Genomic DNA, 26,084 nt, shown 5'->3' with positions numbered 1-26,084 from the left:
TATATTCATATATATTTTAATAAGTTGCTATAATTATGGCCACTATTGTAGATACTTTATAGTTTTTAGTAATTACAATTTATAATTATTGTTTTAATATTAATAACATTTAACACCCAAGGACATACAAAAATTATGTTTTATTCATGATTTTCCCGTACATAACAATCGCAGAAAGTGACTTTTTGGTCATTAATATCTGGAAAATCCTCTAAATTTAATTATAACTATTTTTCACTTAATTATATTATATATTATAAATATTAATTAAAAAAAGCACAAAATTTGATAACGGATACTTATTTTTACCGAAATTCCAATCGAAATACTATATATTAAATATCGCATATATATAATTATTTAAAATGTATTACATTACTATAGTAAAATATATTTAAAATAATAAATTTGAATCGATGTATTGAATATTTATGTTATCTAAATATCTAAATCTTAAAAAATGAAAAAAATAATTTATATGTAAATTAATAATATCTACTGATAGATTTAATGTGAAACTATAAATTAAATAGTTAACTGAATGCAATCGAAAATAATGTTTTGTATTAATTGTACACAAATGTTGTTTAGATACATCTTAATTGTCTACATCTTCGTAATGCAAACTTAATATATATTTGCAATTTCCTACCATTAGTACATGTATTTTTGACCTCTGACTTACGGTTTTCAATTCCCATCTAATCCATTGACTTGAAAAACATGCAAAAAACACAATGAAGAGAGAGTATTGTTTGTACCGAAGCTACAAGTACAAGTGTCTTAAATGAGCTGTCGTGTTTCAGGTGCCATCGAATATGGGTACCGCTATTCGGAGAGTACCACAAACCGTACCTTTGGATTCTTCGATACTGACCGCGTAGCAGTCTTACTTCAGTGGTACTAGTGCAAGTTCAAGTGCATCGCGCGGATAGATAGTTTAAAGAAACAGTAAGTTTATTTGTACTAAAATAAAATTTTTTAGATATGTATTATGAGATTAAATGCATTATTAAGCATTAAATCTTAGTTGAAAATTTACTGTTAATATGCAGGTTTTGATCTTTTTCTTATTGATTTATTTGTGAATTTATAAGGCAAATTTTATTTTGTGATAACTTTTTATTTGGATAATACACAAATTTAATAATCTATTAAGAAAAATATGAGTCGTAAGACATACATAAATTTGTTCCAAAATTATGTATTAAATTAATTACTTTATTTATTTATTAATATACATGATACAAGTAATTAAAATATTTTTATATATAGACATTATTCCTGCTGTGTTTGTCTAAGTTTATATTTTTAAAACTCATTCAGTATAGATGAATATGTAACAGTTATTTTCTCAGCAGTGTTTCATTTTAATAATTATGAAAATACAAATATAATGCTTTGAAAATTTTTAACGGTCAACGCTTCAGCTTGCGTGAGAAAAAATCAACCAACACAGTTTTATGTACTCTACTAAATTTTCCAATTAATCTTGATCTCAATTAATTCAGTTGAAAAATAAATTCCGTTGTGTAAATTATTTCTACTAACCATCTTGCGTAGGATTTAACCAATTCTTAATTGATTTCCGACCAATTAAATTCCTCGTGGTGATTCCCGTTAATTTATGATTCTTGAAGACTATTTTGCATAAATCGGTGGTTCTGGAAGACTATGAATCGCGCGTCTTGACACACTTTTCGCTCATTTGTCGTAACAAATGGAGAACAACGTTTTTATTTTATTGCTGTGCCATTTGTACATAATGACTCACATTTTCATTTCATTTTTTAGAACATGATCTAATTTCTATGTCTAACATTACTTAGTCTGAATCTTTTTTTTAAGACTATTTTGACAAAATTATTTATAAAATATATTAATATTTTAATAAAATATAAAAAAACTGGATGATTTAATTTACTGTATGTATCATTTCATTAAAAACTACTTTTTTCATATTATATATTCTAAACAATTAAACATTCATCCTTTCTATCGATACAGCTAAACAGTTCATGCTTTAGTATTCCTTTGTGGTTTAATAACTGCATACAGTTATAACTGCTTTTATTGCTTATGACAGGACATAAAGGTTTCCAATTGAAGAAAATATAATATGATGGCAATTTATAATATTAGGAAGTTCCTATTTGCGTGTAAAAATTTCATATTTCAATTATTCATTTCCATTTATTCAATTTAACCAGTTTAATTTTGATACATTGCATAAAATAGTATAATTATTGTAATTATTGATTGCTGCGTCCTATTTAGAACAGAAATCCATAAAGCATAATTTATTGTTAAATTGTCTATTTAATTTATAATAGACGCAATGAAAAAAGTAAAATATTAAAATTAGCAAGGTAATTTTTTAAAGCTTTTTAAATTAATAAAGTAAAAAAATCTCCAAAAACTTAAATTATAAAACTTAGTATTAGTTAAATCATATTAATATAGTACACAGGAATTATTATATAATAATATAATATATTTTAAACACATTTATAATAATTTATTCTAAGTCTACATCCTTTACAAAATTATTATTAATAGAATATAAATTATCTTCGTAGTTGTTTTTATTATAAATTACAACAGGTTAAGTTAAAGAAAATTGATGTAATTAAAAAATAATTTGTAGTAATTACATCATTTATATGTGAAAGAGTACTAGGTATTTCATTCACTCCAACAAAAAAATATTATTATAATTAAAACCTTATAAAGTTAGAAATCTTTAAATTATTAAATAAATTACAGCTTTTTCAAATTAAATTTTATTTTAATTCGTCTATTGAAATTTGTTTTAGAATTTATATAAAAATTATTCATAGTATTCAATAATGTTTTTTTCATTAAATTTCATTAAAAATTATATATAAATTATAATATCAATTAAAATAGTTTGTTAATTATATGAAAATGCTGTAAGTTGTAAGGAAATGTAGAAAAAAAATAAGAAAAAAAAAATTAGATAACTTTATTTTCCTAATATTCCTAATATCAATATTTTTTGTTACTTCCAAATATCCAGACATTCCAATATCAATATCAGTAGATTCTTTCATATTAAGTTTATTTAAATTATGCAATTAATTGTTTTGAACGATTTCAAAATAACATTCCCAAACCATCACCATGTGCATGGTCAGTGTTATTGTCGCATTGACTAGGGACAAGGTTAACACCACACAAATTAAAAGATCGAGAAGGAGATAAAAAAAATTATACCGCTATGCAACGGTCATTGACTTTCCCTGACCATCCATTCAAAAACTGGGTCGAAATACACTGACATAATCTTTTAAACGGCATACTTAATTTTTATATTGCTGTCTACAGTATTTTTAACCCCTAAGGGTATAATTCTTTAACGGTCATTCACATATAATCCTTATAAAACTCGTTGCAGGAATATATTGAAATGTCGTTATGTATTTCCTCTCATCTCAAATCAAGTCTCATCAAATCAAGTCAAGTCAATATTAACACAAATAATAAGATCAATTAATAGTTTGACCATGACTCAGAACTCGAGAACAATTAATTTTAAATAAAAATCTTCTTCCTGTTCTTTGTTGTTTGTTAACTAAATAATGCTAATTTAATTTTGATGTTCATTGAGATGAATACAAATGAAGATTAAATTTGTGGCATACCTTACCTAATACAGTCTTAACAACATTCGTCTAAACCTTGTTTCTTTTTGTTTTAGGTGAAAATGAAGTGTTTTGGACCATTAGGTCTTATAGTGATTTCACTGTCACTATGTTCATCGCTTCCTCCAGATGTAACAACAGCCAGGTACACCAGCGCCGGTCAAAATTATCGCAATTTTGAGTTACCCTTTTTTCCAAATGTAAAAGTTCCCCTAGTCAGACGTACGAGGGTAATTGAAACTTCAAATTTTAATAAATTGGATGGAAGTAATATTACCACAAATAATTCCTTAGTTAAAGATTTTATGATAAATAACTTAGATAATTTAAGGTTTCCCAATAAAAGTATAGAAATTGTAACAATTCACAAAGTTCCTCAAAACAAAACGGAATCATCCTTTAATAAAAATTCGCAAAAATATAAAATTAAAGTAGTCAATGTTACAAATCCACTGAGGGTTAATTATATGACTACAACTGAAATGTCAGTTAATAACAATTTCATTCCAGTACAAAATGTTAATAATAACACTATATTAATATCAACTAATAAATCTGCTTCAAGTGGAAAAAATGAAACCAAAAACCACAGTCCTCAAGAAAATTCAATAAATAACAAAGATATGAATACTACAAACATAGAAAATGAAAGTTCTAAGAATAGTTCAGTTTTAAATCTAAAAACTAAAAATGGGATAAATAAATTGATGGAGTCTTTAAATGAAAATGCCGCAATAAATGTTGCGGAGTCCGCTGCTGTTAATAATGACTTAAATTTGACAAGTAATATAACTGAATTAGACCGAAAACCTCACAATAAAGTAAACTCAAATAATACAGTTCACACTAATATTAACTTTGTGAATAATATAACGGTAGAACTAAAAAATGTTAGTTATTCTAGTAATATGAAAGTAAAAAATTCATCCCATATAATTAATCAAACGAAAAAAATAAACAACACTTCTGAATTTGTTAAAAATACACATCTAAACACAAATAATTCTTTGATAGTTACTCCAAAACCAACCGTCCAACATAATTCAACTATGAAAAACAAAAACACTCTTAAACAAACACCTATTAACTCCCAAAAAATTAACAAAAATAAAACAACGAATACAACAGCTACATTACGAACTCAAAAACCAAAAATTAAAAGAGTATCGACAACAAAAAGACCAGTGACATATAGCACAAAACCACCATTCAGAATTCAATTAGGTAAATCTACTCCTACCCACAGACCACATAAAAAAACTACCCCCTCTACCATTACAATTCATTTGACAAAACCCACCACCAAAATACCTCGAAGACGTGTATCAAATTTCGCAACAACGGCTAAACCAAAAACTCTGCGGAATAATAACAGAAATAAGACGAAAAGAAAACCAGTGAGGAGAATTGTGAAGAAGCCGGGCGATCATGCTTCTTTGCAAGATTTCAAACAAAATTGGGCTGATGTCCCTGTACCAAATCCAATGCCAGAAATATCATCTCATTCACCACAATTTTCCATTGGGGATGTGTCCAATGGTGCTATCGATTTATCAAACGCTGGTGTTTTGGATGACTCCATCTTTGTGGATACCCCAAGTGAAGAACCCCCCTTAAGGAACCCGAATCCTCTTAACACCTTCACTTTGGATATGATACCGGATTCCACAAAGCAGAGTGACGGTTCCGGCTGTCCAACAGTTCACATAGCCAGTAACGTTTTAAATCCCTCTTTTAGACAAGAATGTTCCGACTTGAATTTAGTCATAAACTCGCATATTCATCAAAACAGTATCACAGACAGAACACCCTTAAGCCCACCAGTTGACACTTATGATTCAGAAGCGGTGGAAGCTCCTATTGAGGATGTTCCGATTGAGGAAGCGCCAATCGAAGAGAGTCCTTTAGACGTTGCAAACAGCGCACCGATCGCGCCTGCAGCCAGTCCTGCTTCTGGTGGTACGGGAGGTAGTGGAGGAAGTGGTGGAAGTGGCGGAGGACATAATCCGCTTAGTGGATTTTCTCTGCCTGACTTGAAGGGCTTGATGAAAGCTCTTGGTTGGTTGTGGGAGGGACTCGGAGGAATATTAAAGTTTCTTTCTAATCCGTATCTTTACATTGTTCCCATAACAATTTTCTTCTTGTTGGGATTTCTGACAATGTTAGCACTGTTCCCTTGGTGGATCCCCTTACTTCTTCTATTGTTGGGAATAAAGGCAAAGAAGAACGATAAAAGCAATGTTACTTATTACAAACATGTACATAAACCTGTCCATCATCCAGACGGTTGGTTTTGGAACCATCAGACGAAAACTTGGCAAAATGTAGCAGATTATTTGCATCACAGACGTGTGAGTTTAGAAGATCAATCTAATATTGCAAATATACCGCATGTAATTAAAAATTTTGCAAATAAATATGACCAAACAGATGATGGGTGGAAATGGCGAAGACGCTACAAATAACAAGACAGTTTTGAATTTGTATATATGTAAATGTGAACATTTTGCTAATGCATAGAACTTATTTTATGATAATCAAATATTTATAATTATTCATAATTTTAATACAGTTCTCAACTAATTATTTCTTAAGTATATTCTTTTAATAGTTCTAAATCTAAATATCATTTGTGTAATTGTAAGGATCATTTCAAGTGGAGACTCGTAGACATATTAATAAAAAAGAACACATGTGAGAAAACAAAGTCACACATCAGTAAAATTGAAATAAATATGTATTCAAAAATGATACATATGTCAAAATATAAAAAAGTAAATTTCAATTTTACAAATGTGTCATAATACTATTTTTCTAATGTGGTCAGAAATGATATTATTAGCAGTAATTTATTAGTCCAAATAATAGTATTAATAGAAGTTTTAAACATTGTTTATATAAGGTATAAGGCCTTATTTGATTTGTTAACAGGAAATACTAAATTTATTTCCTGCTATCGAACTGCTTAACAATTATATTCAATATACATACATCTATGGACAAGTTAAATGTAGGTTTTAAATAATTAATTTTGAATAAGTAAGTATTATTAATTAATTTGAAGGAATTTTGATATTCTAGTCAAGTGAATTTATTGGGAAGTCTTAAAAACTCTCTGTGATTTGGAAAAAGGGTAATTCACCAATTTTTTTGTCTTCTTATTTATTTATATATTTTATCCTTTTGTATGTTTGTGATGTTTCTTTGTATTTATTTCACTAACCACGAAAATGTAATAAAAATATACTTGCAACAATGTGTTTTCTTTCATTTATTAAATTTTATAATGTTCACACTGGTAATTGGAAAGGATTCAACTAGAAAGTAGTGTACTCAAATTTTAATGATTTCAAGACTTTTTATATATATTTTTTGTCTTTTCCAATACCGGAATTACACATAGCACAAAAAGCTGTTCCATAAAAAATGTTAACAACACATATTGGAAAATATTTTCCGTTTTAGATCACCCCCGATTGGAGACACCATCAGACAGTTGACCGATCAATTGATGGAACTCAATGCTACTTCCACGGGAGTTATGACCTTTGATACCAGAACACCACCCAAAGTCAAACAACAGCAAAAACAAAAGAAAAAGGAATCAGTCGAAAACTCACACGCTGGAGTTGCTATACCAGTTGATGTAGATGAAGTAGAGTTGGAAGCAACGACGAAAAAAATGAATTTTTATAAAATAGAGAGACCTACAACTAACAGCGGCCTATCAACATGGATATTACTAAGTGGACAAAGTAGTACTACCAAGGCGCCTAAGAAACCAATTATTAAACCAGCTGAAGATAGACCTAATAAAAATTTAACAGTTGTTGTTACTGATGTTCCTCCTAGAATTGTAAAACCAATATTCAAAAAACGAACCACAACAAGAAAACCAACTACATCTAAAAATGCGACACTAAGTTCAGAAACTGTATCTACAACAACACCAATGTCCACAACTACCACTGACAAACTAACGAAAGTAAAAGCTTCCGTTCTAAATACTGCAATTAGCAAAAAGAACAACACTACAATAATTAAAAAACATCCCGTCTATAACGGTACAGAAAAAACACAAATTCAGATTAATAAAACGCAGCCTGTTGTATTAAATAAAAATAGCACAGTCTCTGATATAAAACTAATCGATTCTAATGATCTTCCCATGGAAGCTAAAGATGGGGAGACAGATATCTCTAACACAACTGAAGGCCACAAGAAAGTTAACAAGAAAAAGAAAAACAAAAATAGAAGACGTAAACCGAGCAACGAAAAAGTAGCGAACAATACGAATACGAAAGTAGTTAAACATAAACCGACAAAAGAAAAACCTATTGGGACGCAACTGTATAATTATTTATCCAGGGAAATTATACCAACTGTTGGTGTTGGCATGGTTGGCTTGTTAGTGACTGCTGGATTAGCAAGCTACTTCTTGTATCCATTTGGTGCCGCCAGAAGATCTTATGAAGTTGACCGAAGAGACAAAGAAGGAGCCTATTATTACAATGATCGTTATTCGGGGGGAATTGCTGAAGAGGAAGCCATTGGCAAAGTAATTGCAGGAATGCCTGCAAATGCTCTTTACGGTAACAGTTATAAGTCACCTACATCTAGAAACTCGTATCCTGGCGTAAGATATCGTCAAGTAGACAGAAGATCACAGGTACAAGTGGCAGCTATTCAAGAGAAAATTGAAGCAGTGCAATTGACAACTAGAAAACCACAAATGTATGAAAACTCATATGCAATACCACCAAATTATCAAAGCGAATCGTATCAACCAGTAACATATAATTTGAATGACAATTCAAAGTACGAAGATAATAAATTTGTAGTCGGAAGCATACCAAAGGAATTAGAGGAAGTTACGCCAGTTACAGTGCCCGAACACGGACCTAGAAGTTTAAAAATACGAAGGAAACGAAGTAAAGATATAAATGACATTGAAAATGAAATTAATTCAAGTTTTGAGGACCAAAGGACAACAGAGGAGTCTACAACAGTTCAAGAGACTACTGTATCCCAGACTACAGTTAAACATGAAGAAATTCCAACTACTGCAGCTCCACACAAACCAGTAACAACTGAAAAGTCTCCATCTACTGAAGCTCCACAAGTACCAAGTACAACTGAAAAGTATCCGGATAAAGTTACTTCATTTTTCGATTTGTTGAAAGATGTTTTTCATATGAAGGTACATTTAGGATTACAACTTATAAGAAACGCTACAGACACAGTAAATACTTACGTGACGAAGGTTCAACGCAGATTTGATGAACACTATAAAAATTATACCGAAAGCAGAAATAAGCACATGCATCATTAATAACATGACTATTGGTAAAGGAAAATACATCAATTTTAGGTTAAATCTATTGAAACTAATGAATGTTTTTATTTACCATATATAATGACATAAAAGTCATTGAATCAGTTTAAGAAAATTTCTTATGTACCGCGGAAAATACATTAGAATAATAAATTTCTATTGTGTATTTTCAGTGGTACGTAAATTTGCAATGGGAAGGATTTTGGAAATAAAGGAAACCAAAAATATTTAATTAAGTTTAGGTTAATATTAGTTTTGTAAAATAAGACTGTATATTATTTATGTATTAAATAAAATTATAATAAAAATGTTTAATTTTATTTATGTAATATATAATTAAAAATTCAATTATAAGAGCCCTATTTTATATTATTGGTCAAATTAGAGCGTTTTCAAAATAATCTATAAATTAATATATAAAAATTTAATTTTATTTAATTAAAATTATATTTTTTAATTAAGTAAATAAAGAAGGAAGGAGATATTCACTTAATGTTAAATATTCATTAATTTAAGCATATCTGTATAACTTCTATTCAGTATTTTGCGAAGGATAAAGAAAATTAATGCAAATGATTCAATAAAATACTTTCAAAAAACGAGAATGTATTCATAAAATAACTGGTTGTTCAATTTATCAATTTCGGTTCGTAATTTTTATTATAATGTAATAATAGTATCTAAATATACACATTATTTATTATATTTTATGCTGGTTCTTACATTCGAAACTAAATGAAATAATTTAACAAAAAATAAAATATATTTTCAATAATAGTAGGATCCCAAAAAATATATTAATGTGCTTCAATTTTGAGAAAGAAGGTGAACTCATTTGGTAATGGAAACCAGGAGTAGTACTTTCATGAACTGAGTAGGTAATTATTTGGGTAAAACGATTTGATTATTTAATAATTATAACGTATTTATTTGTTGAGTAATGTGAGTTGCATAGTTTAACCATTTAAATTGAAATTTTTAATTTAGAGTTAAAGATAATACCATATAATTATTACAAGTAATATTTCTGCAGTAATATTAGAGAATTAAAAAAAAAAGTTATATAAATTAAAAAATATTGAAGAAATTGAAAAATAACTGATTTATTGGAAAAAAATTGTTTAGATTAGAGGTTCATACAAATTCCACATATCCGAATATTAAACATTTATTTAATTAATTTGTGTCCTATATTTACAAAAATGATTAAATACATATAGCATTAATTAAAAATAACACATCACAAGAGAAATGGTCTTAAAAACCAACGGTAAACGTTTTATAGTACACTTACAAATATTGTAAACTTCAAGTAACTGAATATGTCGTATCGTCTAGATATCTCTAAATTTAAGAAATAAATTAATTTATTATAATAAGTATATTAATAACTTGAATGCACTTTATATGTTCCGGGGTAATGTGATTTCAACGCTGGAATAGGGATTACTTGTTACGAACGAAGTGTCGCGCTTTCTTCGTCCATTCATTGCCATTGGCACCAGCATGGCCATTGTTGCTGGTATCATTCCGGCTCCCACGGCAGCTAAAACTGCGGAAGTATCCGAACCGGTGGATCTTCTGGGAACTGACGCCATCGTCGGCAAAACGATCTGCACTGGAGTTCTGGTGTTGGCACCTTTTTTGTTGATTAATTGATTTTTAAATGGGCGTTTGTTGGGTTTCTTCTTCAGTTTTTGCTTCTTCGCGTACTTTTTCTGTGCTTGATCGACTGTTTCGAAACTGGATTCTACTTGTAATAGGCCTCCGTGCGAAGTAGTCATGTTAACTTTGGAGTTTTTTAAAGGAGGTAGCACTGTGAGTCTTAAGGACCTGTGAATGCCCAAAGATTGTGGCTTCACCTCCAATGATCTTTGACGATGCTTCGGATATTTGTAGCCTTTTGTGGTCGAGAGCAATACCCATTCGCCTTCTCCATTTGCTGGATGCGTTTCGGGATGAATTTCAGTGCCCCTTCTTCTTAAAGACTCTCGGAATGCAGTGGGAAAGTTAGCTGGTAATCCATCGGTGATAATGTCATTTCTCTTATTTGATTCATTTTCTTCATTTTTGTAGTAACCACTAATTTGAAGGGGAGTTTTATGACTGGTCTCACTAAAACTTGGTCGCAACTGAACTTTGTGTGAGTAGACAGCAGTAGGTTTCGGAAAAGAAGGTTTTTTGTATTGGTATGAGCCAAACTTGTTTATGTTGCTTTGTTCTAATCCGTACTGTGAAGTTGGTTTATCAAAATAAGAGTTTGGCCTTTGAGGTTTAATATTAAAACCAGTATTTTGATCTGATGGAAACTCGGCAAAATCATTCTCCCACGGTTGATCGTTGGATCCATAGTCGCTCCAAGGCTTTTGACTAGGTCTCACGTTAGGTTTCCATTTAGAGATTTTTGATACAGACCATGGTACAGGCTCCAAAGATACCCATCCTTGTTTGTCTTCGTAAGGATGCTTATGTGTTTCGTAATTCATTATGTTCCAGCTTTTAGATTTTTCTTCAGGTGTATCTGATGGCTGGGTAATAAGATCAACACTTTCAAACTTATCAGAGTCATCAGTTTGTTCAGTCTTATTATTTTTAACCATGTTAGCATAGTTAGTCAGAAATTCTTGCAAAGCAACAGGAGCAAATTCAACGTTTTCCTCTTCCGTGGGATAATTCAAATTAGTTTGACTGGATATTGTTGTAAATCCATTAAAAGATCTGTGCTCGAAATTTGAAGGTGGACGATTTTCATCACTTTTCCATAGTGGTTCACCTTCCACAATTCTGATGGGATTGGATCCGGGTACGTCAATATCGTATATTGTTGTTGTGGTGGAAGTCTTGTATTCAGCACACACTACACAAGTATAAATCAAAATAACCGAATATTTAAACATTTTCACGGTGCAAGATCTCAACCCTGACTGGCAGATTCACGGGCGGACACCTTGTAATATAAAGTTCCGCCACAATAATTCTAAATGTGGTACAGAGAGTCCCCTCTACGAATCGACTTAAAATATCGTTTATTCCATCTTTGTTTGTAAATAGAAAGTTAAGATAGCATTGTATGTTCGAGAACAGGCATTTTATGTTAAATATTATAAAAGGCTTTCTTTTGGAATCAAGTAATTTTGTTTTTATTTTATGGGTATGAAACGGGTCTCAATTAATGCCTGCTATCAGTTTTGCAGTTTTATTCAGACGAGGTAACGGTTACGGTATGCAGTCTGATTTATAGGTAATAATTATGATTTTCTGATAGCAATAACAATAAATTTCGAATCGACGACCCACAGTGAACTCTTCCTGGTCACCTCTGTTCAATGGATTACATTACATAGGTATTATAATAAATATTTTCTTACTGTTATTAGATCTATTATTATTATTATTATTATTGATTTGCTATAAACCAATAAGTTAACTGAATAATTGGAAGTAAAGCATGATCATACTATATTTTTTTGTAATGCCCGAACGAAATAAACAAATATAAACAATAATTAATTAAGAATTTAAAACTATACTTTTTTGTAATAAATTAATCAATTTTTATTAGTTAAAATTCATAGTATTTTGTTTTAAAAACATCGAATAATAATCATTTTTATGTATTTAAAAATTTTCAAATAGGTAAGCTCAGTTTTTTAATTTTATAGATTCTACAATTATAAAAACTACAGTCTTTAATTTTGTAAAATAATATAAAAAATATATTATAATTTGAAAATATATAGATATAAAAGTATAAATATTGAAAAAGGTGAAATTTGTCTTATATATTTATAATCAATCATTTATTCCTACACATCCACTTTTATTTACATATCAGACATAAACATAATAATCCATTAAAAATATCAATTGAAAAGTTATTATTAAAAATTAATTAAAACCAAAATAATTTTTAATATATTAAAAAAAAATAAAATAGTCATATTTGAACAACTGTTTTAAATTATTTAAATAATTTATGTGAGTTTTAATAACATTTACTTTAAAACCAAAAGTAAATCATTCTTATACTAAAGAGTAAATAATTATAAAATTATATTAGAATTACAAATAGAAGTGTGAATACTTTATTATTATTATCAACGTTTAGTTTACAGATAACTCACATAATCAAGATAATAAAATGAACTACTGTACCTACAAAAAATAATCACGTCATTAAAAAATAAATTTTTATATTTAATTACATTTTGAACCAATTTAAATAACAGGAATTATTGAACAATTGTAAATTTAAACGTTTTAATAGACCTTTCTATTCAATATTATTACACTCAATATAACATTTGATTTCCGCAGAATGAATGGTCAATTCCAAAATTTCCAATAACCTCAATATTACATTAGAATCGTAAAGGAAACAAATCAATAGATGAAAGGTAATTGTCCCACCTGAACACCGTTTACACGGTTTATTCGCTAATTAGAATAATCCTCCTTATTGATTAATCATTAGTACGCGATTATAATAAAGTCTTTACATTCTCTTAATTTATCTCGTGCAACATTACGACCATCACTCCATAAAGATGGCCTACTTGTTTTATTTACATAAAATATGTGTTACAGATTGCAATAATAATTCAACGTGAAAATAAGTTTATGGCGTTTTGGAGAGAACTGGAAAGTCTCTCGAACCGCCTTCATTACTTCTCCCATCTGATTCGCGCTAAGGAACATCAGCCGTGTTTGTAAAAATGGAAAGTGTATTTCTTTCTTGTGTTTATTCGCTTGAACGCGATTTTCGTGGCGTTCCGAGCAATTTGGCGAATTATGATCACTTTTCTTTTGTTGTTAATCGTTCACCTCTTTTATTTTAATTAGTAGACGGCTCTCATTTTAGTTAAAAAAAATACCGTTACATTACTAAATTTGATTTTAAGAAGATATTGTTTTTTATTATTTGTTGTTATTGCCTATCATTTGTGGAATTTTAAATATAAAATTATTCTTTAATTTTATATATATATATATATATATTTATAATAATAATATACACATATTATTTCCTCGTCCTTTCAATTATTTAATGATTTCCATAGATAAACATTGTGACGTTTTATAACAATCAAATAAAATCAGTAAAACTGGATGATGCTCAATTTGATCACAAAACCAAAACGTAAAAATTGCATTGCATTCTCTGTCATGACCTACATGTTTGGTTATTAAATCTCAATGCACGTAATGTAGTTATATTGACACATATCTAATTGAAAGTTGGGGAGTGTTCAACGTACAATAACTGTCTCTTTAAAAGAGATGATTGGCCACTTGAATAAAACTTTAACAATATCTTATTATAGTCGCAATCTTTTTATGTGTCTGACGTGCAGTACAAATGCATGACGTTTGCCAATTAAATCGTATACGAGGGCTTAACGTTCAGTGAACATGTTCTCTTATTTTCTATTATACAGACCATAACGATCTTTGATGAATGTCGCCTAGAAGTATAAAATTATATAATTATTTGATGTTATCCTAATTTACAATAGTTGAAAGTAATTATTTTTATAAACAGAGTACTAGTTAATGGAACTTAAATATTGTTCACTTCTATAATACATTTAAAATGAGTACAGATATATATTGCTACCCTGGTATAGTACCTTAAATATTCCAATAGAAATCTTACAATTAAATGTGCTCTCAATACAGTAGTCACGTTTTTCATCTCCCACTCACAGCGAAATCATCTAAAATTTCACTGCTTTTGTTTTCCAGTTTATGAAATTTTTTTAGAATATCACTTATTCAATGTCGAAACAATGCACTTGCACCGCATAAATGCCAAGTTCACGAACAAACAATTTCACAATGACCTCAATTATAATAGCTGCATATCACAACTGACTAAATTGATAGTTAAAAACAGCTGCCCATGATATTATAACTATTTTCAAAGAAGAGGAAAACCAATTTGTTCATTTTGAAAATTTAGTTATCCATCTAGAAGAACTAGAAATATTTCATTTGAAATAAAGTACTTCCAGAAAGCATATTGTAAACGATATTGGAAATACTGATAAAACAGTTTTAATTATTCTACTTTTCAATTTTTCATCTATTTCAACCAACTACCTTATTCTAATTTAAAAAAATGTAACAAAAAATATTATGATTAAAATAAATGTTACATTTTTAAAACTGAAAAAAAGTATCTGATTAAATTACTTAAAATGCATATAAAATAATAAATAATTCCTAAAAAATCAAAAAGTATATAAAAGTATACAAAAACATATTGTTTAATTATAAATTGCAAGAAACTTTACGAAATTTCTTTAGAAATAAAATAATTATAATTCAATTAAAATAAACTTTAATTCCTTTTACATAGACGTAAATCTATGAAAAGAGATACGGAAAAAATAATATGATCGGAAACTTACTTCACATTTCTAGAGGTCTTTTTCTCGTTCTAGACATGCTTGAAATCACTAAAATATATACAGTTAATATCATTGTTTAATTGACCAATAAAAATATAATTTATTGCCTTTAATGTCTTTGAAAGCTCTTTGTTCCCCTCTTTTCTCAGTCAATCACAGGGACACAAACAAAAATCTAGTCTCATTACTTCAACCAAAGAAAGAACACTTGAACGAATGAAAGCGCAAATTTTAATGAACATAAAAGTTAGTTTCCAAAAGTGTACATCTTGATGAGGATATTTTCGACTTGCGACTTTACCTATCCAAGTAAAGTGAAAAAGAGACGGCAAAACGTCATCGGAGTCCATTTAATGGTTCTTGTAAATTCAAAGAATGCTAAACATACAGATAATCAGTGCACCCCCTTCATTGGCAGATCTGATCGCTGCTGCCGCTAAGCTGCCTGTGACCAGTGATCGCTCACTTATCGTTAGAGCTTAATAGTTCCATGACCAAACTCCGGATCAAGGGTCTGCCAATCGAATTGGGAACCGAACATCGTTTTGTTGTTGCAAAACTTTCATTCATACAACGCATCAATGATTTCCGTATTTTCATTAATTGCAAGAAACCATGTTCTGTGAATGGTTAAATATGTAGAGACGATTATTTATTTATGTAGCTTATGACTTCTGTAACAATAAAAATATATAGTAAACCAGATGTACAAAAATACTATGAATATGTGTTGATTCGATGAAAAAACAAAACTTACTTTGGCTTACCAGTGACCCGGTTGACTAGTCTCGTTGGGATCACACCTGAAATCATACAAAAACATTTAATTAATATCATTGTTTAATTGATTAAGAAAAATATAATTTATTACCTTTGATGCTCTTTCCCTGTTGCTTTACCATCTTTCCAATGATAGGATCATCCTGTGTAAGTATGTTCAGGCTCTTCGAAAACTCTTTGTTCTTTCCTTCTTTTTTCACAAGTTTATCAAAAAGGACACAAACAAAAATCTAGTCCCAATGCTCCAACCAAAGAAAGAACATTTCAACGAACTGAAAGCGCAAATTTTGATGAAGATAACTCACTTTCAAAAAGTGTGCATGTTGTTGCCGATGTTTTCGACTCGCGACTTCACTTATCCAAATAAAGTGAAAAAGAGTTTCAGTCCACTCGTCCAATATCAGGTCTGACACACTGCTGCCGTTAAGCTGCCTAGTAGAGCTTAATAGTTCTTTGACAAAGTCTCCGGGTCAAAACCCCACTGAACGGGGAACCGAATATCACTTTCCCTACTCTACTCATCTAAGTCAAGTATAAAGGCTTTAAACTTGAACCGAATAAATGTAAAACTTTGATGGCAAAACGTCATCGAAGTCCATTTAATGGTTGTTGCAAATTCAAAAAATACTAAACGTACAGATAATCAGTGCACCCCCTTCATTGGCAGATCCGATCACTGCTGCCGCTAAGCTGCCTGTGATAAGAGATCGCTCACTTATCGTTAGAGCTTAATAGTTCCATGACCAAACTCCGGATCAAGGATCTGTCAACCGAATTGGGGACCGAACATCGTTTTGTTATCGCAAACCCTTCATTCATAAAACACATCAATGACCTCCGAATTTTCATTAATTAAAAAAATGTTCTGTGAATGGTTAAAACATGTAGATACGATTATTTATTTATGTAGCTTGTGACTTCTGTAATAATAAAAATACGTAATAAAACTGGTATCCGAGAAGTCCTTATTTGATGAAAAGAAAATCCGAAATAATATGTTCAAAAACTCACTTTACGTTGACAGTTGCCGAGTTAACTAGTCTCGTTCTGGACCTAGCTGAAATCATTAAAAAACGCTGTCATTATCATTGTTTAATTGATAAATAAAATTATAATTTATTACCTTTAGTGCCTTGTTTCCATATCGTCTTTATAATGGTTGGTTGGATCGTTGCAGTCCACGCGTGTCCAAGGTCTTGAATCTCTAGTGCAGCTCGGTTTAGTGCAGAGACTGTTGCACCAAACCGCACAAATACCCAAATTAATGTTAAATTATTTTATTGCAGAAATTTTTCAATTTTTTATATTTTACTTATTAAAAGGTTATTTGAAAACAATTACATGATGACATTTAATTCCGTTACTAATTTTAATTTAAAGTTCTGGTTTAATATTTAAATTAAGTATTATATTTAGATTTCAATTGAATTATTTTTAATAATAATAGTAATATTAAGTTTAAGCTTAACATTTCAATTAAATAAAACATTTGGTTTTAACTAAATTACTTTTTTGATATTAATATTTAAATTCCATTCAAGTGAATAAAAAATCTGTAAATATTATTTGATAAGTGCCTTATAAAACAAATTTTAAAACCATTACATGTTAATATTCAATTAAATTATCATTCTATAAATCAGTTTAAGTTTCTCTTTAATATTTAAATTAAAAAATAAAAAAAAATTCCACAAATTATTAGAAAAAAGCCTCCTAATATAAAACAAATTTCAAATTGTAAACTTTTTAATTTATTTTTCAAAATTTTTATAATTTTCTCTTCAAGAATTGTATAAATAATGTAATATGTATAAATAATATTTATGTAATATACGAAATATGTCAATTTTCAAATATTTAATATTTGCTTCCTCTTCAGTGTACTAAAATAAATGGCCTTGTAACATAAAATTTTAAATTGGAAACTTTTTCCAATTATATATTATTTCGTTTCAAAATTTTTATAATTTTTCCTTTCAAGAAATAATGTGTAACAAATATACGAAATATATCAATCATAAAATTTTGTATATTTGCTCCATCTTCAGTATACTAAAATTACAAGGAAAACGATGGCCATTTAAAATATTAGTAAATTATCACAATTACCATTCTAACTACATGATTGATAATGAATATTATTTCAATGTTATAGTAAATTTCTTCCCTAACTCTTGTAATACGCTAACAATCAGGAATAGCAATTAGTAATTAGTTATTACCTGAAAAACAAGAAGCGGTTACACGACAAAACTGCACCACTTCCTCATCCGACAAGATTCCGCCCCCCTCTTTTATTTTATCCCATTTTAATTCTTATGAATGTCCTGCGATACGCACCAAGACAAAATTGGGCGGTTTTCGAACAAATATTTGAAAATCGTTATTTTTTTGTTACTCACATCGTGGCCTTAGATTATTATAATTAATATTTTATAAAAAATAATTTGTAACGAGCATGTTCCATTTTTAAGTTAGTGTCAGGCGTACCAAACTATAATGTATGAATTGTTCTTAATTTTAGGAGGTTGTATGACAATTAGTTTTTTAACTCCAAAAGAACTATCAACTCGAATAAAAAATAAATTTCAAATTGGAAATTTTTCTCAAATATTTATTCATTTTGAAAATTTTCATAATTTTCCCTTGAAAAATTGTATACTAAAATTACAAGGAAAACCACGGTCATTAAAACAGTAAAATTAATTGAAAACTAGATGACTGATGTTGGAATTAGGTGAGTATTGTTAAAACTGATTGTTTGTTCCCTAATTCATAATATATACAGACTATCAGGAAAAGTAATTAGTAATTGTCTATTACTTGAAAAACAAACAGATTTTATAGAAACTGTCCGCTTACTTGGTTGACGTGCTCCCCACTTATTTGATCCTTCTCAATATCTCCGGCACAGACCAAGACAAAATTCGATTGTTTTCTTACGTTTTTTGTTACCCAAATTGTGACACAATATTATTATAATTAACAATTTATAAAAAATAATTTGTAATGAGTAAGTTCAATTTTCATGTTAGTGATCAGGTGTACCAAATTATCATTTTTTGAATTGTCCCAAGGTCATAAAACAGTTAGTGCTTCCAATTATATATTAATATTGATATTAAATAGTTATTCAGAATCTTTAAGATACAACTGTACACAATTTATTATATATATATATATATATATATATATATATATGTAGAAAGTGCATAAGGAGAATTCACAAAACAAGTACCATTTCATTATTATTATATATTTATATTATTTATATAAGTTTTATACTGCTTTCGTTTCGCCCCTTCATATTTAAACGTCATATTAAAGTTAAACTATTTTATAAATATTTATCTATTATATCAATTTCATTAAACCAAGGTAAATTATTTCATTTTTCTGACATTCACTTATTACAACAATATTTTAAATGTAAGCATGTAAATGTTTCTAATTCGATGCAAAAGTAAATTTTTATTTTTAGAAATATTAGTTAACATTAAATACCTACCTACCCTACGAATATATCCTGAAAAAGTATAATGTTCATTCATCTCAATGTTGTTAAAAACAGTGAAAGTTCTTGTACAAATAATACTTTTTAATTGTCTAACATCTCTCCAATTTCATTATATCTTTATTTGGACATACAGTGCTTACTCTTTGGATTTTAAATTACTTACTCCCAGCAATATTTGACAAACTTTTCCACATACAGAGATATATTGGAACATGACTGAAAAAGATTGTTATTAATATTAGTGAAACATATGAGTGTATTATACAGTCAGGTATTGAGTGGATTCTACTTACGACAAATAAAATTTTAGAATAGTTTATACTACTGCAATTTCCAGTAGCAGGAAGTGTTGCTTTTATAACCACTGGGACTTTCGAACGTCAAAAAAAGTTTTCAATAACTTTAGGTAGACAATGTTAAAAGAATATATCAAGGATTTGCCTTTAATAAATTTTAAATCAAGTTTGTCGGAGAAAAACTACAAAATTGGTATCAATGTGTAGATTGGGTTGCCTACGTGAAAGGTACATTAAAATATTATTAAATACTCTTAACAAACTCAATAATGAAAACATTAAATAGGTTATACGAACATGGTATTAACTTCCTTAATGTGATTATTCAAAAACAATCAATTTATGAAATTCCCTCAACAGAAATATATTTTTCTTTGTTCTTTAATTCAATTTTGTTACGTTGGTAATGTTCAATGTTAATGCACCTCCTGTGACATTTCACATTTGAAGATGGTGGTTTTTGTTTTGCCGCTTGTAAATAAAAGCCAACTTTAATTTCAATAAATGGTTTAATGTTTATGTGAATGTAATATTTGTGTTAGTGTAAATTTTTTCATTTTTTTAAAAATGGAGACCATAAGAGATACGTGTCATTTTTGTTCCCGTTCCGATACTGTTTTAACAAATAGCAAATATGCTAAAATTTTTAAAAGATTACTTAACAACAAAGTGTTAAATTATGACGAAGTGAGTTAATATCTAATGTTGATCTGTTTTATTCTATAACTATCATTATTTTTAGTTTCCCAAAATCAGATCATCTCTAAAGATATGTCTACTTTGTGCCCAAAAACTTTTAATTATGGAAAAAACACAACACAAGATGGAAAACGTCACAGTTAACAAACATTTCAATTGTATTAAATGTAATAAAGACCAACATCTTGTCCAGGTAAACATGTTAGTTTTTTCTTACATTTTATTAGATACATATACATATTCAAAGGAGAAGAATGTGATTAATATTACAACTGTAAAAAAAATATTTTAAAACTGGAACGAATTTTTGCACCAGTCTCTGAAGGAGATGTTGTTGTAGTCTTACAGATGATTTAGTGTAAAAATGATCTAATTGAATAATAATATTGAATAAATAAATAGACTCAAGTTAGCAATACCTACTATATTATTTATATTTTGGTGGTCCATGAAAAGATCTTTAACTATATTTTTATAGTAGATTGTTACACCTAATGGACCTAAAAGCTGCCAAGCATTCTAGTCAACCTTATTGCAGAACATTTTAATTTTGTAACTGAATTTTTTTCAGGTTCAAAAATGGGATCACCTTAATACCATATTTGATAACTTGGCCATATCCATCCACATTTCAAAATATAAAATATGTTTGGAATGTTATTATTTTTTAAACACCCTTTACGAATTTAAAAATAATGTTTTCAAATTCTTTGTAAGTATATTTTGTAAATGTTATATTATCTTATATCTTAAATCTTTCTTAATTAGTCCCTTTATAAAAAATTATAAAATAAATAATTTTATCTATGTCTATTCTTCAGAATGGACATGAAATTTAAGTGCAAAGCTTTCAATGTTCACATAAAATTAGATGCATTAAATAATTTTTCTTTTTCTTTATTTAATTTGTTCTTTAGTCTTGCAAAAAATTAGAGTCTTCTATTGAAATGTATTTATTATCTTTATTACAGCCCGAACTTAATTGTTACTTTGAAAAAGATGTCAGGAACACACCAATAACAAAAGCTGCAAGAAAATCATTTGAAAAATCTTTAGACCCCATTGGAAAACAGTTAAAACAACTGGTTGCACTGAACAAGAATGATGAAATTCAAGTCAAAAAGGTCAATGATGATAAAATTTTGAAAATGATTCCACATGTCCTGCTAGAGCGTGACGGTTTAGAGACGATTAATAATAATAAAACCGAAGAATTAGAAACAAAGAAATCGCAACCACGTCAAAATGTTATAAAAGGAACACCACATCCTGTACATACACTAAAAAGACCATTCAGAAAAAATAAAGTTAATTACAAAGATATTATTAATACAAATTCAAAATCTCAAAATACTACTTTAAAAATAATAGATATTAAATCTGAGCTTAAAAGACACAATATTACTAAAGAATTATATGTTAAAATATTAAAAGATTATCCAGCTTCTGCAGCATCAAAAAAAACAGGAGGTAGTAGAAAAAACGTATCATTTAATGATAGTATAGAATACTTTCCTAATAAAAACGAAATTTCTAAAGAAAAAACTTCTAAAATAATAAATAATGAAATTATTCCTTTGGAAGATGAGAGTGATTTGGAAATACAAAAGGAGAAAAATAAAACCTCCACAAAAAGTAAAAACATAGAAGAAAATGATAAAAGAAATAGTGACGTTATTCCTTTGGAAGAAGATAGTGATTTAGAAAGCAATAATGAAGAAAATAAAACCTTTACAAAGAGTAAAACTGTAGAAGAGAATGACTTAACTGCAAATGAAGAGAAAAGTTCCACAAAGAAGCGAAAGAGGTTATCAATACTCAGTTCAGCCTGTAAGAGGTCTTCAATGAAAAGGTTTAAGAAACGTAATAATGTAGATAGTGATAGTAGTTCAGAAAATGGGGCAATTGCTGAGTCTGGTGAAGAGAATAATGTAAATTTCAAGATAAACGTGGAATCAGAGAAAGTCAATAATGATACTTCAGATGGAGTTATACTTTCGGATGAAAAAGATGATCTAGAAGACATAGTTGGGGAGATAAATTTAAATTTGGATAAAAATCCTGACAATTCAACAGACACTGATGATTTTGGCAATGATAATGTTTCACAAGATGTAATTAATACAGAATGTACAAATTCGAAAGTAGACAATCAAGAGGAAGCTAGGACTACAGTTAATGAAGTTCTTATAGCTAGTGATTCAGATGAGACAACAATAAGTGAGAATGATCAAAATTTTGAAGAAAATCAGTGTGATGCTACAGTATCAGATAAAGACAAGAAAAATATGCAACCTAATGAAGCAGAAAATAATGAAGAAAATATAGAAATTTCGGATGAAGACAATTTTACAAATACGACTAAAATGAGTGACATAATTCACATTAGTGATGAAAGTGAATCCTCAGACGAAATCAACTCAAAAGACAAATCAGAACCGTCTATTTCTGATCAGGTTGAAGAAACGGCAACAAATGAAGATGAAGAAATTAAAACAAATGGAAAATCAAGCAAAGAATTGTCTCCAACATCCAAAGACTGCGATTGTGCCGAAGAATCCACGGAAGCTGAGTCAACACCAAAAAAGAAACTGTCAACATCACCTGAAGAGTCATCTACTGATCAAGCAGAAAAAAATAAAAATATTGAAGGTGAATTTTTGGAAGAAAATTCAAAAGGCAAATCAAAACGATCCACATCGAAAAGAAGATTATCCTCTTCATTTGAAGACAAAAGTTCCGATCGAGTAGTTGAAGATGAATCTCCAGAGGAAAAGCCAAAGAACATATCAAAATGTGCCATAAAGAAAAGAAAACTGTCGTTATCGTCTGACGAGACAACTTCCGATTTAGAAGAAGCGACAAAAAATGTTGAAAGTGAATCTGAAAGTGAGTTAATGGAATCAACTTTGGATCAATCAAAAGTAACAACCAATTTTGAAAGTAAATCTGTGGAAGAAAATTCGTCGAAATCTTCAGATGAAGTGGAAGAAAAAGACAAAGATGGTGGTGAAGTTCAAATGAATCCAGAAGACAGTTCGCAAAAAACTACGCCGACGAAAGATGTGACAGCGGCAGCGGAGTTAACTACTGATCAAACAGAAGAAACATTAAGAGACGATGAAATTCGTGATGTCATGGATAAAAATTTAGAAATTGTTCCTGATGAAATTAACAAAATAATTAAAAAATACATTAAAGATGATCTTGAAAAAGATCAAGATGATGCAATAAACAATGATTCACAAACTGTTGAAAAAAATTCCGACAAACAGAAGTGCTTTGAGTGTATGACTCCCGAAGAATATTTAGAAGCCACGCATAAAGAGTCAAATGTTGAAGGTTTAAATAATAAATCTAGTGATGGGTGTCAATTTGTTTGTGACATACATATGAAAAACAGTGATGAAAAAAATAAATGTAACACAGAATCTAAAGCAGAATGTGACAAAAATGATGAGATTATAGAAAGTAATAAAACTGTAATTATACATACCAACATTTGTTTAACAGAAGGCACAAATACACCATGTGATGAAGTATCATAAAAGTACATTTCAGATTACCAAACTGGAAAGTGTAAATCGATTTAGTTGCACAGTACAATATAACATTTGGATAAACAATAACAGAAATTGTAATGATTTTTTTGCTATTTTTTTATCTTATATTTTTATTGCCCTTATGTTAAGGAACATGAATGAACTTTAATGGTAATTACTCTAGATTATATGATTAGTGGTAATTAGCAAGGTGTAAGTAGTGGCTAGAATGAAAATGTTACATGTTTTCTACATCATACATCATAAGGATACGAATGAAATGAAAAAATACAATTTTAATTGACAATTGAGAGAGGTACCACATAAATTTCTTTTGGTCTAGTCACAAAAAAAGAAATAAAACTAGTGATGGGCGAGTCCGAGATATGGTGGATGGTTTTCTCTCACAATCGAGTCAATCGCCCAAGTCAACAGTCTTACTCAATTGTGCTGAACCGTCGAAAACATCTTGATTGTTCAGTCAGGTTACGAGTCGATGGTTGTTAATTTGGATCAATTACGATTCACTCCATAGTTTTAACATCTCAGAATCGCCAATCATTAAATAAAATCAGTCGAAGATATTTTAACTATTTTATATTTTATAATTATTTAAAACATATGTTTGTTTTTGAATTTTAAAAGTTGAAATTACAAATAAAGACTGATAATCAGAATCCATCATTTTCCAATATTCATAGGGTCTATTATTTTCTTGTATTACCAGTGTAATTTGTTAGTTATGCAATAAGATGAAATTTATTCTTGCTATTTACAGTTTTTTATTAATTAACTTTGTAACTATTAAAACAAAATAAGATCATGTTAGACTCGTAGCATTTTTTATTCAAACATTAAAAATATAATGTGATTCGCACAAACAAATATAGTTATTATCGTTAAGGGTAAAATTTCAAATATGGCATTTTATAAATAGCGATTTTAATTGAAATTGGTTTTTAATGTAATGAATAATCTGAGAATGAATGAAAAAATTGGAATCGTAAGCATCGTTAAGTGTTCTATAATATATTTATTAATTCATTGCATTGTAATATAATTTTTATCGTATATTTTACATTTAAAAAAAATGATACTAATTTTTATATGTTGAACTCAAAATTAAAATAATGAAATGATGAAAATAATGTAGACTTTTTTTTTAAATAAATAATTTCCAAAGGTTTAAAATATTTTTTAGATAAACTATAAAATAAATTATTGAATATTTACTATATATTAAATGTAATTATTGTATTTTAATAAAGGCCTTGATTGGAAAGAGAATGTTTTATTTTAAGCGTTAATATCCTTAATAAAAAATATAAACTACGTATTATATTATGAAGTTATTTATTAATATGTGACAAAATTTTATTGTAATATTTTGATAAATTATTTTTTATAATAACCTTACAGTATACACAATTTATATTTATTGACAAATAACTGTTCACGTATTATTATTTTTAAATAGTTACTTTAATTTAAAATAAGGTTTTATTTAAATTATTATATAATTGTTACTTATGGTTATTATATAACTAAAATATTTTTAAAATAGATTGTGGTAATAATGATTCTAATAATAATTTAGTTGTCTAAAGAAAAATTATTTATTTGGATTAAACTCTTTTTTCGTTTGTTTTATTTACACTTAATTTCTTCAACACTCAAAAGAAGAAAGAAAAAATATAATTATAAATATATATCTCTCAAAATATCAAAAAATGCAAAAAACAATTTTTATGACAGACATGCAGTTTTTACTATAACTTTTGAGGAGATATTATTAATTAAGATATTAATTTTAAAATCGACAAATTTTGCCAATGTT

At 28.6% G+C, this 26,084-nt stretch overlaps 4 protein-coding genes across 4 annotated transcripts; 3 read left to right on the top strand and 1 right to left on the bottom strand.

Moving 5' to 3' along the window:
- The first annotated feature begins 813 nt into the window (after window positions 1-813).
- LOC109599192 (uncharacterized) lies at window positions 814-9,311 on the top strand. The gene is made up of 3 exons (XM_020015140.2): window positions 814-951; window positions 3,722-3,810; window positions 7,131-9,311. Exons 2-3 carry the CDS (start codon window positions 3,728-3,730, stop codon window positions 8,995-8,997), a joined length of 1,950 nt encoding a protein of 649 aa, XP_019870699.2. The 5' UTR covers window positions 814-951; window positions 3,722-3,727; the 3' UTR covers window positions 8,998-9,311.
- Window positions 4,419-6,911, top strand: LOC126266297 (cell surface glycoprotein 1-like). The gene is made up of 2 exons (XM_049970046.1): window positions 4,419-6,675; window positions 6,730-6,911. Exon 1 carries the CDS (start codon window positions 4,574-4,576, stop codon window positions 6,128-6,130), a length of 1,557 nt encoding a protein of 518 aa, XP_049826003.1. The 5' UTR covers window positions 4,419-4,573; the 3' UTR covers window positions 6,131-6,675; window positions 6,730-6,911.
- Window positions 9,312-10,251: 940 nt separating the features above from the next.
- LOC126266277 (uncharacterized) lies at window positions 10,252-11,897 on the bottom strand. Its single transcript, XM_049969951.1, has one exon. It carries the CDS (start codon window positions 11,895-11,897, stop codon window positions 10,404-10,406), a length of 1,494 nt encoding a protein of 497 aa, XP_049825908.1. The 3' UTR covers window positions 10,252-10,403.
- An 8,523-nt stretch (window positions 11,898-20,420) lies between these two features.
- On the top strand, window positions 20,421-24,350 carry LOC109599220 (dentin sialophosphoprotein). Its single transcript, XM_020015178.2, has 4 exons — window positions 20,421-20,693; window positions 20,749-20,898; window positions 21,277-21,417; window positions 21,677-24,350. The coding sequence occupies exons 1-4, from the start codon at window positions 20,574-20,576 to the stop codon at window positions 24,251-24,253; spliced, it is 2,988 nt and encodes a 995-aa protein (XP_019870737.2). The 5' UTR covers window positions 20,421-20,573; the 3' UTR covers window positions 24,254-24,350.
- The last annotated feature ends 1,734 nt before the right edge of the window (window positions 24,351-26,084 follow it).

This window comes from Aethina tumida, chromosome 7, assembly GCF_024364675.1.
Source record: "Aethina tumida isolate Nest 87 chromosome 7, icAetTumi1.1, whole genome shotgun sequence".
Classification (NCBI taxonomy): domain Eukaryota; kingdom Metazoa; phylum Arthropoda; class Insecta; order Coleoptera; family Nitidulidae; genus Aethina; species Aethina tumida.
Note: the sequence above shows the minus strand (reverse complement) of the source record. Positions and strands in the feature narration are given on the sequence as shown.

Coding starts and splice junctions, on each gene's coding strand:
- LOC109599192 (XM_020015140.2), top strand. CDS start 3,728: ATGAAGTGTTTTGGACCATTAGGTCTTATAGTGATTTCACTGTCACTA. Junction 3,811..7,130: donor CCAGATGTAACAACAGCCAG/GTACACCAGCGC, acceptor TTTCCGTTTTAG/ATCACCCCCGATTGGAGACA.
- LOC126266297 (XM_049970046.1), top strand. CDS start 4,574: ATGAAAGTAAAAAATTCATCCCATATAATTAATCAAACGAAAAAAATA.
- LOC109599220 (XM_020015178.2), top strand. CDS start 20,574: ATGGAGACCATAAGAGATACGTGTCATTTTTGTTCCCGTTCCGATACT. Junction 20,694..20,748: donor AAGTGTTAAATTATGACGAA/GTGAGTTAATAT, acceptor CATTATTTTTAG/TTTCCCAAAATCAGATCATC. Junction 20,899..21,276: donor AAGACCAACATCTTGTCCAG/GTAAACATGTTA, acceptor AATTTTTTTCAG/GTTCAAAAATGGGATCACCT.
- LOC126266277 (XM_049969951.1), bottom strand. CDS start 11,897: ATGTTTAAATATTCGGTTATTTTGATTTATACTTGTGTAGTGTGTGCT.